The sequence below is a fragment of the Tiliqua scincoides genome, chromosome 1 (genome assembly GCF_035046505.1).
Source record: "Tiliqua scincoides isolate rTilSci1 chromosome 1, rTilSci1.hap2, whole genome shotgun sequence".
In the NCBI taxonomy this organism is placed as follows: domain Eukaryota; kingdom Metazoa; phylum Chordata; class Lepidosauria; order Squamata; family Scincidae; genus Tiliqua; species Tiliqua scincoides.
The window spans coordinates 81,552,454-81,567,473 of NC_089821.1; the positions used below are offsets into that span (position 1 = coordinate 81,552,454).

The window sequence follows — 15,020 nt, forward strand, 5'->3', positions numbered from 1 at the left end:
TTAACCATGGGTGGCACTAAGGGTATGGATACTAGCCCTGGGGGCTGGGGATAATAGGCCCTCAGTTTGGCTGTACTTGTCGTAAGAGGCGACTAAACAGCCACCGGGTCGATGGGACTCGTCAGCATGGGAAGGCAGCTCATCTGAGAGAAGGAAAACTCTGATCCCAAACCTCCACTGCCTTGTGGCTACATCCAGTTATGGAAAAGGCTTCAGGAGTCAACCTCGAGGCTAAATCAGGAGCCGGAGTCCCTGAGGCAGTTCGTGGCTGAACAATGTCACGTTCTGGCAACTCCTGCGACGCCGCTGGAACCAACCGTATTGGCCTCTGCCTTTCCATTGGACCATTTCAGCGACGTGGAGAGGGGGGATTTGCTGCATGGGTAACAGCCTATCCTCCATACCTACTTTACCCAGGCTTCGCGCACTGGAAAGGACACTCTGTTCCAGAACCACCATTCAGAGCGTGACACCATAGGCTTCCGAGACTGAAGGATGCCAACAAACTAGCCCTAGTAATTGCATCACATCACAGTAAAGAGACTAATGTATACTCTCAAAACCCAAGACCTAAAGTATGGGTATATTTACAGTAATTTCTCGATGTCTCTCACAAAAACCATACTACTTTCTTATGCAGGTCCATACATCACCACCACACAAAGACACTTTATCATCACGAAATTCCTGATTTCTCAGAAATCCTGCATCACCTAATTTATTTCAAATACAAAATAATTACACAAATTCATACTTTCCAGGTTTATACAAAAGCATCTGTATTACTTATACACATTCTGAAATTGATTAAACTGTGAATTCAATTGCTTTAAAAAAAAAATCAACACTCACAGTAAAATGGACATATCTGTTGTTGTATGTTAAAGTAATACTGCATTACCACTGAAACAAATCTTTGCCAGTATTTTAAGGGATTTTATAAACTAAAAGACAATAAAGGCATATGGACTTGACAAAATTATACTATAATTAAAAACTGCATTATGAGGCCATTCTTCTTTAGTGTTTCTCAAACTGTGGGTTGCGACCCGCTAGGTGGGTCATGAGCCAATTCCAGGTGGCTCTCCATTCATTTCAATATTTTATATCAGACTTGATGCTACTATCGTATGTTACTGCATTTGGGGAAATGTTACAGATCAGTACTTTTAACAGGTTACTATTTATATGCTTTTAACAATGATACTAAATGGGACTTACTCCTGGATAAGTGTGGGTGGGATTGCAGCCTAGGATTGTTAAAAATTTTCCTGCCTGATGATGTCACTTCCCGTGACAGATTCTCATTCTAAGAAGTGGGTCCTGGTGCTAAAAGTTTGAGAACCACTGTTTCATATAGTATAGTTTTCTTTATTCCAAAGTATTTAGTTTCTTAATTGACTGTACTTTTGTCCAAAAGTTATGAGATTTCTGGACTTAGGTGAAGAATAAGTAACTGTTACCCTACACATGCCAGATCTTGTCTGATCTTGGAAGCTAAGCAGGGTCAGGCCTGGTTAGTACTTGGATGGGAGACCGCCTGGGAATACCAGGTGCTGTAGGCTTATACCATAGTCTTTCGAGACTGAAGGTTGCCAACCAACCACTCAATATATCTTTTTAAAAAAAGAAAAAATGGTCATTGTGTTTATTTAAATGCCAAGGTCTTTTCCCAACACTATTAAAATAAAGACAAAACTACAGAGACAGAATCCAGTATAATTAGTTTCCAACAATATAATTTCCCCCAACACTGTTGCAAAATTCCTTCTACTGAAATGCTTTGCTACAATAATAAAAAGCATACATTACATATAAAAAGATACCAGTGTACTAAAAGTGACAGAAGTGAACTAGCAAATCCTTCAAAGCACATATTATATAAATGACTAGCATTTAAAAACATTTCCTCCTATAAAATGTAGGTCATATACATTTATAAATCAGTGATCCTTTCCCCCCATCTCTAAAGCAATGATGACAGTTTTCAAATAACTCTGTTGCTCTGTACAGCCTGAAAGCACAGTTCAAACTCATCTTAAGTTTGACTTTTTTTTTTGTTTCGCTTGAACTGAATAAAGCTCATCTCAGTAGCCGATAAATTTCTATGGCAAAAAAAAGCAATTATGCAAACTATGTTTCTAATGTTCAGCTGCAATATGAATTATGAACAGAACCACTTTTTATATCATGTAAACCTGATTTATCCTGAATCCATGTTGGGATGTAAAATTTCAAATTAAATTACAAGAATAGTGAATTGGCGCAAGAGAAGGAGGAGGAAACAACACTATCCATTTTTCCAGGGCATGGATGCTAACTTTTGCAGTCTTCTCTATCTTGCAGAAGTGCAGTCGAGCCATTACGTTTCATAATGAATGTGTGTGCAGGTGCGATCATAGACCTATGGACTGCTCCACCTACAATTCAGATTGTGCTGTGTAAACAATGTTATATACAACAGAAAAACGATTGAATTTATTGATTAAAAACAATTAAGAAGATCCATTAACTTAAACAAGCTATCAACTTCCCCAAACAGTTTTTGGAACTATCCTTATGCTACTTGTAAAGTTAGCAGTGTTAGGCATTATTGCTTACATACAGTACATCATATGCCTCCTGATATAAAGCAGTACTGGGATCTGTTTATATACATATACAAGGTTCTTTTTTCCTTTTTTTAAAACAAGCTGTAAAAACATTACATACTTTACAGACAATACAAATTTCCACGTTGGTACTCAAGTCTAACAAATGGAATGCATAACATTAATAAAACATCATAAAGGAAGACTGACAGTAAGTCCTTGATTGTCAAGACACATTTATATTTTATATATAAACTCTAACTGTGCAGAATCAAAGATTCAATCATAGGTACATCCTTATTCGATAACTCATATTTACACAACAATATTGCATAAAAAAATAAAATAAACATTTACACAATTTTTACCTTTCCATCCACTGGGATAAAGAGAGCAAGAAACAACTCTGAGAAAGGTTTGCTTGCTTCAGTTTCTATTTGCTACCAAAAGATCTCTCTCTCTTTTTTTATTATTATTGAAAAGAGGAAACAATGATTTATATATATATATATATTTATATATATAGCTAGCAAAAGCAACTAGAAAATTTCCCTGAAACAAAGTCATTTAAAAATAATGAAAGTTAATTTTAACACAATGTTTTCCATTCACTGTAATACTTTCTCAGCACAGTTTCTGCAAAAGGAGTAGTTAAAATGTGCTACATACCTAACAAACATGCACTAACATAAAATGAAAGCATTTCCAAAAGTTGCAAGGCTTCTGTTGAGCAGAATTTTTCTTAAAACATTAAAAATAATTTTTGCTTTATTAATAATCATGTCAACTGGAAAAGTTACACATGAGTTTTTACCAACTGAAATATCCAGATCACAAACACATTTCTGCCTTCTGAAGTTTTGAACTATATTTCAATAGCTATTCCCCTGCAACCTGTGAAGGAGTTTTGAATTCTTACCCCCTCCCCCACAAAAAAATTAGGGTGCAAATTTACAAACACAAAGCAAGTTAATACTGAAATATTCAAATAGGCTGATCCTGGATCCACTTGGGATTCGCTTCTAATATTTATGAAATATAAAACAATTATAAAACAATCTAAAGAAACATGGAATATTTGTTTGTCTCCAAGTGAAGTTTTTTTTTTTCCAGAGGACAAGCCAGAAACTATGGAAAGAAATCCAATTGCTACACTAAAAACTCATCAATTCACACTAGTAATCTGAAAACTCATTTTAAAAATCACAAAATAAATAAGCAAATAAAAGCAAATATATGACATTACAATGTATTTCATTCATCTTGACAACTGTGGCTTAGTCTGCAGTATTTGAACAAATATTCTGCAACATACTTGGTTACAGTCATACTATAAGACTTCAACTACATGACTTTACACTACTGAAGAGAAACGGGGAGAAATCATCCTGTATGGAGATTATCAGGCATTTTCATTAGCAATCACCAGAATTGCAGACTTTCATTATTATTCTTTTTAACTGCTCCTTTTCTCAAAAACCTTGGCAACCTGCTGAATCTGGGAACCTGTAATTATTTTACACTAATTGTAGAAAAGATGATCCAACGTAAATGAAAACAAGTCCTTCGAAACTATTCCTCAAAACTGTAGCACATGATGCTACATTTTTCTCCAGTCAAAAAATCCTTGATGTATTGGTTCACCCTGGATCATTAAGACCAAGAGAAGTTAAGTGGCTACTTCAGCTTAAGTCTGAAAGCCAATTCCTTCATTAATATTCTTATACCTGTATTCATAGTAAATGGGACAGCAACTTAGTGTTAAAAGGGACATTTAAACCCAACATACACCCAAAATATAATCGGTCACAGTGAGATTAAAAAACACTTAAGCAGCACATTTGCATTTAAGCCTGATGTCAATGAGATCAAGTTAGCTGAATTGCAAATCTACAACTGAGTTTAAATGGGTCTGAACAACTGTAGCCAAGATGCCCTAAATACGCTTTTAATAAAGCAATATTCCATAAAAATAAAATAGTATATCTATTAGTGCTGTCTCTCAACATGCATACAAATAGATTCATAAAAACAATCAACAAAGGTTTAGAGAAACTTTATAATTTGCTATCAGCTGAAAAGTTATTTAAAAGCAGGTTATCTCAAGATTTTACATGTTTTCAGAGGGCAGGATCTAAAGAACCATAAGCACAGCTTCTGCTCACTTTTGATATCCCATACACAATTCCAGGATTCTGCGTCCCCGTCCCACCACAGCCCTTCCTACTATGAATAACTTCCTCCAGAAATCTGACCCTCTCAAGCAGGCCCCTAATGAAGCATAAGGAGCTGCCAGAATGGTGCTTCATTGCACACACCAGACTCTTCAGATGCTGTCCAGAGTTCCTTCCACTAAATCCTGTTTGCTCTCCTATAATGGATATTTTTCAGAGAAGTAGTCACCTCTAGTATTCTCTGTAGACTTTGTACCTGGCCACATCTTGATGTAACTGCACATTCAAATTGTTTTTAGCCCTTCTTTCTTCAGTTACTGAATGTGCGTACACATCTCACTTCTCTCAGTTACAGACCTTAGGAGAAACTAACTTTGCAGTAGGACTGGCATATATATACTATGTTTGGAGTAGACTGCTCATCTTGCTTACTTCACTGGGCCACAATCCAGTATTAACTTAAGGAACAGGGAAGTACGGATATACTGTGGTAGCTATACTTTGTTAAAATTAACACACATGACTGATATCTGCCAGTCATCCAGGTGTGAATACAAGAGACAAAGTAAAAATAAGAAAATGGAAAAAATAAAAAAGGTCACTCAAGTTTTCATGTGTGAGTGCATTACTAACAGACCAATTTTTGCTTGACATCTTGGTTGCAGTTACTTGGGCCATTTATGGTGAGCAACAGGATATTATATCATCTTATTGGAAAGACAACTTATTTGTGACGTAGACATGAGCTATGCATTTTGTGACCTATGAATTGGTGCAGATTTGTGAGTCTATCCATGAGAAGTCACTTTGTTACTGCGGTAGCTGTTTATAAATTTCATGTGTACATTCTGAGATGGCCCTCAAGTTGAAGTGATGGAAGAAAGAGTGAAATATCAGACATCAGAGTTTTGTTTTAAGTAAAAGCAAGGATTTTTCTGGGGGGATTGCAAGAATTATCTTTTCTTCAACCAAGTGCTTTGGGTTATGCAGGTACCATTTAGTATAGCTAAATTCTTTGAAAGATAGGAGCATTATGTGTAAAATCTTTCTCCCTACTAAGATGTTTAATGTAAGGGGAAGGGAAGAGAGAGACCTACATGCCTGCCACTCAGCTTTAGGTAAAATGCTACCTTTAAATTACCTCAAATTATCCCATTAGTGAATGTACAGTAGAATGAAAATAAAGTTTCAGTTTTTAAAATGGTTAAATTATCCCAACATTTACGTTAAGTCAAACCACACCATTTCAAACTGTATATAGAAATAATTCTTGCACCACACTGTATAACTCAAGACAAAAATACTATTAAAATATCTACATGGAAGAGGGATAAAGTTTACAGTTTACATATGAAATGCAATAAAAGCTTGACCATTTTGGGGTCATTGTTGTTAGTCATCAGCTTTTAGTTGGCAAAACTCAGTGAAAAACTATTTGTTAAGGTAAGATATGCAGTGACAAAGTTTACTTCCTCCATTTTTGATGGTAATTTACAGTACGTAGCAAAGTAAATTGGCAAGCATTCCAAAAAAGGAAAATCCAATTTGTGTGGGTTAAGGCATTTCATTCATTTTCATATATATTTTAAGAAAACCTTCTGTTGTTATTTAAGGTGATAATGATGCAGCCACATCAAGCCTAAAACAGGTCTAAAATAGTTCTGTTTTATTTATTTATTGAGAAAGAAAAAAAGGAAAATAATCTAAGTGCTCTAATATCAATTATTGCGGATTTGTAGGATGAAGTACAATTAAACTTTTAATTCTTAAAAGTTCACCATTCATAAGCATTATGAAACTGGGAATGTAATCTACAAAGCATTTTAGCTAAACTCTTGATACCTGACATTTGGAAAAAAAATCATAAAAAGTTCTGTTTTGCTTCAGAGGTACAAAGGAAATGTGCAGTACTTCAGGTGGGAAGTAAATGTATTGATAGGCATTTTTCTTTTAAAGTAGTTTGAATTAACTGGACATTTAAATAGGAAAATGTGTCTAGCAAACATCATTACCTTTCTCAAAACATAGAGAAAGGAAATAAAAAAAACCAAGGGAATATTACATGTAGTCATTCTTAAAAGATTTAATAGAATGGAACTTAATGTTAGACTGCACTATAGTTGTCTAGCCATATTCTCCTGACATATAAACTTTTAAGCTTATGTCCATATAGTCTATTAATATTCCCTGCTGAAGTGCAATGGCTAGACTACTTAGGAAATTTCAGTGTGAATAATCTCATAATTCTCATTATCTCAAAAATATTCAATGATACCAAACTGGGAATTATTATAGGAGATAAATCTTTTCTGGTTTTTTGGTTTGTTTTATGTTGTTTTAACTCTCAGTGTTGCAATTTCCTGATCTCTTACAAGCAAATAACCATTTGCCTTTTCAGCGGACATCCACTTATAAGGCAATTCAAAAAGAATAATGACTAACCAAAAAATGCAGTTACCAATACCTGCTGTACCAGCTCACGTTTTTGTTATAACACAAGGCCTTAAATCTGTATAGGACTAGAACTCCCATCTTATACAGAGTATGTTCATTCTTGAAAGACCTGTGCTAAAGTGCCATTGTTATTTCTACAGATTTTCTTAGCCAAACGTCTGGCCTGTTGTGGCATCAGGTGAAGAGTTCATCCCAGCTCGAGCATCATTTACATTCACCATGGGGAATTCGGGGAATTCAGCACTTGTCCCTGGCCCCCGAAGGTTTACTTGTCCATTAGCAGTGTTAAACTGAGATGATATTCCAGCTCTTGTTCCATGGTACTGAGCTCTGAAAGGCTGCTCAAAGGAACTTATCTGATACGCTTGGTGGACAGGCTGTGCCTCTGCTTTCTTCTGAGAAGTCACTTGATCCAAGAAGTCCTGGGTAGAAGATGAGGAAGAATGATTTGGCTCATCACCTGAAAAGGAGAAAGAGTGCTGGGAATCACCAACCATAAGTCCAAAATGAGACTTGTCTGGAGTTGTTCTTAATGGAGAGTTCATTCCTGATCGAAAACTGTTGACAGGTATTGATGCATAGACCTGCTTGTCTATGGAAGAAAATGCTGGTTGCCCGGTAAGAGTCTGGCTGTCACTCACAAAATTAAGGCTTGGGTTGTTCAAATAGGCATCATTTTGGCTAGTTCTGTCCAACGCTTGCTGAAGAAACTTGGAATATTCCTGTAACATACTGGCTTTATCGGATGAGGAACCTTGAGAACTTGATGCAACATTTTCAGTTTGTGTGACCTCTGACACATCAGAAGAATTGATTGATATACTGGAAGTCACTTCAGTATCACCCACATTGAAAGCTATTTCATGTTGGCCATTAGCTTTATGGGAATAATGGTCTAAGAGTGTTTGAAGTACCTCATCTGGAATGACATTTTTGTCATGGCTACCTTTAATCTCCACATTTAGCCCTGTTGTATCCAATATGGATGCTGTGCTCCCTTCATCTATCACACTTGCAACAGCAGCCTGCGTGACTGAAGGCTGAGAGGCTATGGTGCCAACATTCAAGGCATACTCTCGGCTGTTACTATTAGCTGCTTGGAGATACCGCCTTTTCTTTAAAAATTGCATTGCATCATCATAGTTTGTGCTGCTGTGTACAGGTTTACTGGGACCTTCCTGTAAAGTATCAACTTGTTCAATGTCAGCATTGCTTTCAGAGTCCAACAGGCCTTGCTTATCCACAAGATCAAAGGCATACTTTGAAACTTTGCTATCTTCATAAGAGGCCAAGGATGAAATGGTCTGACTTTGCTCCAATGGCTGTTTTAAACTTCTCTTGCTGTTAACCTTTTTGAGCACCAGCTTAGGCGGGTGTATTTCTCCAGAATTTTCTTCTTGTAAGTGCCCTCCACCAACCGAAGAATGTGGCAGTTCAACTGCATATTCAGCTACCATATATTCATCCTTTATCTTAGCACTACCAGCATACAAAGGCAAAAAATCATTTTTATCTTTCTTATGCTCAGATTTATCTGTCCCACTTTCTTTGTCCAGCCCAGAAGTCTTCGATTTCTCTGTTTTTTGCCTTTTCTTCTTTGGCAAAGAGTTATCTTTCAAAGGCAAAGCGAAGCCTTGATCTTCATCAGGAGTCAAAAGGCCAACTTTGGTGGCACTTCTGTTGGGTTTCTTGTCACGATTCTCATGGCACATTCGTTTGTGTTTCAGTACACGGTCAGTCCTTGAGAAAAACTGTAGAAGAAAATTTTGAATTAGACAAAAAAAAGTAGCCTCTGGTCAATTCACTTTTTTTTTTTTTTTTGACATGGTGAAGTCCTCCTTATTGATTTTGCTGACATGACAAATTAATATTTTTGCACTTGGAATTATATAGTAAAGTCATTGTGGAAAGACTTTCCATGTCAAAAGATGTGTGAGCCACCTCTGTTTCAACCAATTTAACATTTACCACAGGCCTTGATTCTTTTTCTGCGAAACTCTTCCTGGAGTAGATAAGGGCCCCTTTTGCCAGCTCACTAAGTCCAGAGCTGTGAAAAAGATAAGAAGGCAACCAGAAATACCCACCCAGCTTGCACTGCCTCACTCTTAATCAACCATGCGTATTCTTAGATGACATTACTTTTGTTTCTAGGCGAGAATATATTTGTCATACTGATGAATCATTATTTTCCCTAGCATTAAGAAGATTTGTTTAAAAATGCTTTGATTAAACCCACAGAGGATATTCAGAGGACAGGTCAAAATGCTCTCTTAAAAATGCAAGATACGCGCACTGACAAATCAGGCAATATAATATTAGCAAAACCAGTTCATCACTCTGTCTATTTTGAACTGCCTAAAATATTTATCTGCATTACTTCGAATCAGTTTCTCAAATTCTTTAAATGATTTCCCATAAACCTTTCCCTCCTATCTCAAATTACCTGCAAGCAGTATTCACATTGGTAAGGTTTCTCTCCACTATGAGTTCTCTTGTGCCTTTCCATGTGATACTTCTGTATGAACCGCATGCCACATTCATCACATCGAAATGGTTTTTCACCTAGGAAAAAAACGACAGGAGAAGGCACTGTTTGAGCAAAACATGCTTTAAAAAACCCCAGTTGTAGTAGATCTCACCACAATGCTGATACTTAGTAACTTTTACTTTAAAAAAAAAACACTTTACAAAAGATTGTTCTGAATGGCTAAGGTGCTGTCTACCTGTCTGCTATCTACACCATGTTTCATGTGCATCATCAATTCAAGCATTTATTGGACAGGTATGGGGGAAGGAGGATCACATGCAGAATATCATAGCAGAAGAATGCCACAATATTCATAACAGGTGGAGCTTTAAGCAAACAAAAAACATCAGAGAGGTTTCCATTTTCATTTCGAGTCAGCACTGTGTGTACTTTACAACTAGCAAAATGAAATAGATAGCAAGGAAAAAGCTTTTCTTCAATGCTAACTATTCCATGTTTTAATATTCAGAATAGCAAATAAGACGATGTTTTTATGCCCTTCCAATTAACTCAACTCCATCTTCCAGAAAAGCAACATGCATTTTCATATACAGAATTACTGCTTTTATGACTTTCTTTAAATGCAATCATTAAAAGGTATAATAACTACAGTATATTCAGAACTGGTAGTCAAAAGAGGTACCAAAAGAGATGATGGCTTAAATTCTCCACACAAAGGCATTTCTACTTATGCAAGTGCTGGATTCTGGCTGCTTCCCCATTCCCATTGCAGCCTCCCTCCCATATATTCTATCCTGTTTTGGAGGATTCCCCAACCTTCTGAAATACAAGTTGTAAGAGGAGGGAGTCCCTTTTTAGACATGTGGGCTTCCTTCCACTTATGTAAGACAGGACCCAACCATCAGGTCATTTATCACCCAATGCAGTACCAGGTTTATTTGTTCCAAGGAGCTCTCTGAAGCGGTTTTCTCTTTTGGAACTGAAAGAGGAAGGTGGACAGGAAGTTCTCTAGTTCAAAAAACCTAGTCATCTTGTTCAAAGGCAAGGTAAAGGCAAGGTGTGTGGGCACAAGAGAGCCTAAAACTAACTAACTAAAACTAACAGCAGTAACTGTTACCCTGCAGATGTCCTATCTCTTCTGATCACGGAAGCTAAACAGGGTAGGCCTGGTTAGTACTTGGATGGGAGACCACCTGGGAAGACCGGGTGCTGTAGGCTTATAACAACAACAACAACAACAACAACAACAACAACAGGTATTTATATACCGCCTTTCTTGGTCTTTATTCAAGACTTTATTCAAGGTGGTTTACATAGGCAGGCTTTTATGAAATCCCTATTAAATAGAGATTTTTACAATTTCAAAGAAGGTTCTTTCTTTCAAGAACCACTACATTCAAGGTGTTTCATTCCGATCTGGCTTCACATTCTGGCCTCCATCCTCCCACGTTCAGAGCAGATGGAATTGCTCAGCTTCAGTCTGTCAGCTGCTCCAAGGTCGCACGGTGCCGGTGGCCTCGAACTGGCGACCTTGTGGATGTTATCTTCAGGCAGACGGAGGCTCTACCCTCTAGACCAGACCTCCTGCCCATAGTCTTTCGAGACTGAAAGTTGCCAACCAAAACTAACATACTCATATGAGGAAGAGAAATGATGACTAAGTAGGACCAAATGATAATTAACAATATAATTTACAAAATAGATAAAGCAACTGTGGAAAATCGTATGCCTAGAGTGTTTGAAAACAGTGATATTTTATACAGAAGGAAGGCCCTTGTGTTTAATAAGACTTTAGAAACCCCATCTTATTCATCAGAAACAAACACCTGTACCTATGCCAAAAGAAGTCTATTAACCCATTTTTGCCCAGTCCACAGGTGTACTGAGTACCACAGGAGTACAGCGTCCTGAGTACACTTCTGTACTGCAGCAAGTCATGGACTCTTCGCTCACAACAGGAGAGGAAACTGAACGCTTTCCACATGCGCTGCCTCCAACGCATTCTTGGCATCACCTGGCAGGACAAAGTTCCAAACAACACAGTCCTGGAACGTGCTGGAATCCCTAGCATGTATGCACTGCTGAAACAGAGATGCCTGTGTTGGCTCGGTCACGTTGTGAGAATGGATGATGGCCGGATCCCAAAGGATCTCCTCTATGGAGAATTCGTGCAAGGAAAGCGCCCTACAGGTAGACCACAGCTGCGATACAAGGACATCTGCAAGAGGGATCTGAAGGCCTTAGGAGTGGACCTCAACAAGTGGGAAACCCTGACCTCTGAGCAGCCCGCTTGGAGGCAGGCTGTGTTGCATGGCCTTTCCCAGTTTGAAGAGACACTTGGCCAACAGACTGAGGCAAAGAAGGAAGGCCCATAGCCAGGGAGACAGACCAGGGACAGACTGCACTTGCTCCCAGTGTGGAAGGGATTGTCACTCCCGAATTGGCCTTTTCAGTCACACTAGACGCTGTTCCAGAACCACCTTTCAGAGCGCGATACCATAGTCTTTCGAGACTGAAGGTTGCCAACAACAGGTGTACACATTTGGTCCCTGCATATATGCAAAGTTGGGCAGAAATGGCTTAATTATCACATTATTAATTTGGTATTTAAAAGCAGCATTTCTGATAGATTTTTGTAATCTAGTAAAGAATTACAGGAGGCTGACCAGGATTCTTTTCTTTAAAACACTACAGTTATTAATAATAATATTTATAATAATAAAATTAAAAATATTAAATTAAAATCAGGCTAACAAGCAGAGCCCCTGACAAAATACTTATTCAAACAATTCTTTACACAGACACATACTATACGTTATATAATATTGTCACCTGTTCTCTTTTGTTTCTCAAGACAAGTAACATTTAAGATTAATTTTCAATGTAGTACACATTGAATATAGAACAATTCCATTTCTATTGTTACCCATTGTAACAAATTGTTATATTGTTTCAGTACAATTCATTATACAGTGAATATAAAATTGTTTGAATTTAAGTCAATTTGGTCCTATTAACTTCAAAGCAACTGAACTGACTTAAATCCAAAAATTTCAATTCTGCTGAGGTTGCAGTTTCTTTGAAAAACTAAAACAAGAAACAACTTTGCTTCTGTCAAAATCTGTCACAACCTAGCATTTAACTCAGTGCCCCAAGACATTTGCCACCTGAAACAAAACACCAAATTCTGCTTTCCCTGACTGGCACCTGCTCCATCACCCCTTTAGAAACTGTTGGGGCTAAAGTATTACACATTAATACTTTTCACATATTTGAACCACCATACCTCCAGGCATCTTAAGGTGCTCTACACAGTTGCTACCCTCCTTTTGTCCTCACAACAACCCTGTGAGATAGGTGAGGCTAACGGATAGTGACTGGTCACCCAGGAAGCTTCACAGTTGGAAAGGGATTTGAATCTGGATCTTCCAAGTCTAAGTCCAAATCTCAAATCATGACACCAGCAGCTCCCAAACTTTTTTGACTGACTCCCTTGACCTGCTGGGCCATTGGCCATGGCTCCCCTACAATCCTATACATTGTATAGGGTGGCAGGTTTTTCACAAGGAATTCGTGGCTCCCTGGCATCTTTCTGCAGCTCCCTGCAGAGCAATGGCTCATAGTTTGGGAACCACTGCACTATACCATCCTGGTTCTCATTACAAGTACTCATACCCAGCTGGTAAACAGTACTACTCACATGATTATAAAATATGCACAAGTTACTTATAATAGATCTTAAATACAAAAGCAAACTGTCATACAGTCAATAATTCCAGGTGACCCAAGTCACACATAAGAAGTAGACCACTCAAATATGCGGACAGACCATAAAATGCCAGGGATAGGATTGGGTCCTAAAGTAGTAAGTGTAGGCACACACATCTTTTACCTATATGCACACTCAAAATAAGTGCCTATGATTAAAATGAGCACACTATGCCACAAGACTGTTTGTGACTATGAAATAGGAAGGGGTAGTGAGTTTATTAAATATGAAGCAATTCAACACACATTGTTGAGAGGAAAAGTAAAAAAAAAATCAAATCTAAAAACACAGAGAATGACTTTCCATATTGCTGGATACATTATTAAAGGCATGGCTACTGTGTTATTCTGGATTATTATAATTATATAATTATAATATAATCCAGATTATAATAATAACAATCTGGATATTATAATAATCCGGATTATTATATCATCAATGACTTTTTTTAAAAAGCCCCCCAACATGTGAAGTGGAAGACTATGTACCGCATGGAGTTTACAGTGCAATCTTATGCATGTCTACTCAGAAGTAAGTCTCATTCCTCTTTCATCCAATTTCACCAACCTTCCACAAGTCTGTGGCTTTCCTAGCCTATCTGAGTTATCCATCTTCGAAGATATTAGTACTACGGTTGTGGGCAGGAGTGGTTTGTGGCACAGTGGCAGACTGGATCATATTAGACTGGTCATTTTTGGAGTTCTTTTAGCAAAGGAATCTCATGGTTGGTTGGCTGTCCATATACATAAAAGACATGCTAGAAAACATTCACACAGTATCAGCCAATGAATACACACACACACACACACACACACACACACGTTGGGCATGAGAAAATGACCTAAAAAAGATCTGGCCACAAAGTCACGACCTGGAATTCCATCTCAGCACTGCCAGTTGGAGTGACCTTGTTGTACTGTGTTACAGCACCCCACACTCATTGTCTAAAGACAGTTTTCAGTGAGTCAGGAAACTCACTTCTGCATCACCCATTCTGCCTTCCTTCTGTGCTTCCTAATGCATCTTCTCTGGTTCTTTTTAGTTCCCTCCTCCTCTCCCTCAAAGCACCAAAGCCTAGCCATCTGGCTACGGAATGACCCACAACTCCCCTCCCCCTGGTCTCTTATGTGGAACCAGGCTGATCCGCTCATGGGGCAGCACATTGCCCTTACTGCAGTTGAAATAAAGCCTAGATCACTATAAAGCTGAGATCACACAAAGTCAACTGAAGCGTGCTTGGTAGTTCTCTCTCCTCACCCCCCACCCCAGATATTCCTGATCAATGACTTGGAATTTTACTAGGCTGCAGTGCAACTCAGCTGTCCCAAATACCAACTTATTGCAGCAGACTAAGGGCCAAATTCTATCCAATTTTCCGGTGCCAGTGCAGCTGTGCCAATGGGGCATGCACTGCACCCTGTGGTGGGAGGGCAGTCACAGAGGCCTCCTCAAGGTTACATTTGTTCCCTTATCTTGGGGTGCATTGTGGATGCACTGGCACTAGAATTGTGGCCACACTGGCACTGGAGAGTCGGATAGGATTG

At 38.2% G+C, this 15,020-nt stretch overlaps 1 protein-coding gene across 4 annotated transcripts in view; it reads right to left on the bottom strand.

Annotated features, from left to right (window-relative positions):
• Window positions 1-1,617: 1,617 nt before the first annotated feature.
• Window positions 1,618-15,020, bottom strand: part of ZNF148 (zinc finger protein 148) — a 52,596-nt gene continuing 39,193 nt past the window's right edge. For all 4 annotated transcript variants that reach the window (XM_066611838.1, XM_066611836.1, XM_066611837.1 and 1 more), the window contains 2 exons: window positions 9,663-9,781; window positions 1,618-8,970 (listed from right to left, as the gene is read on the bottom strand). In XM_066611838.1, the coding sequence (XP_066467935.1) occupies window positions 7,366-8,970; window positions 9,663-9,781 (1,724 nt within the window). In that variant the 3' untranslated portion in view covers window positions 1,618-7,365. The remainder of the gene's footprint in view (window positions 8,971-9,662; window positions 9,782-15,020) is intronic.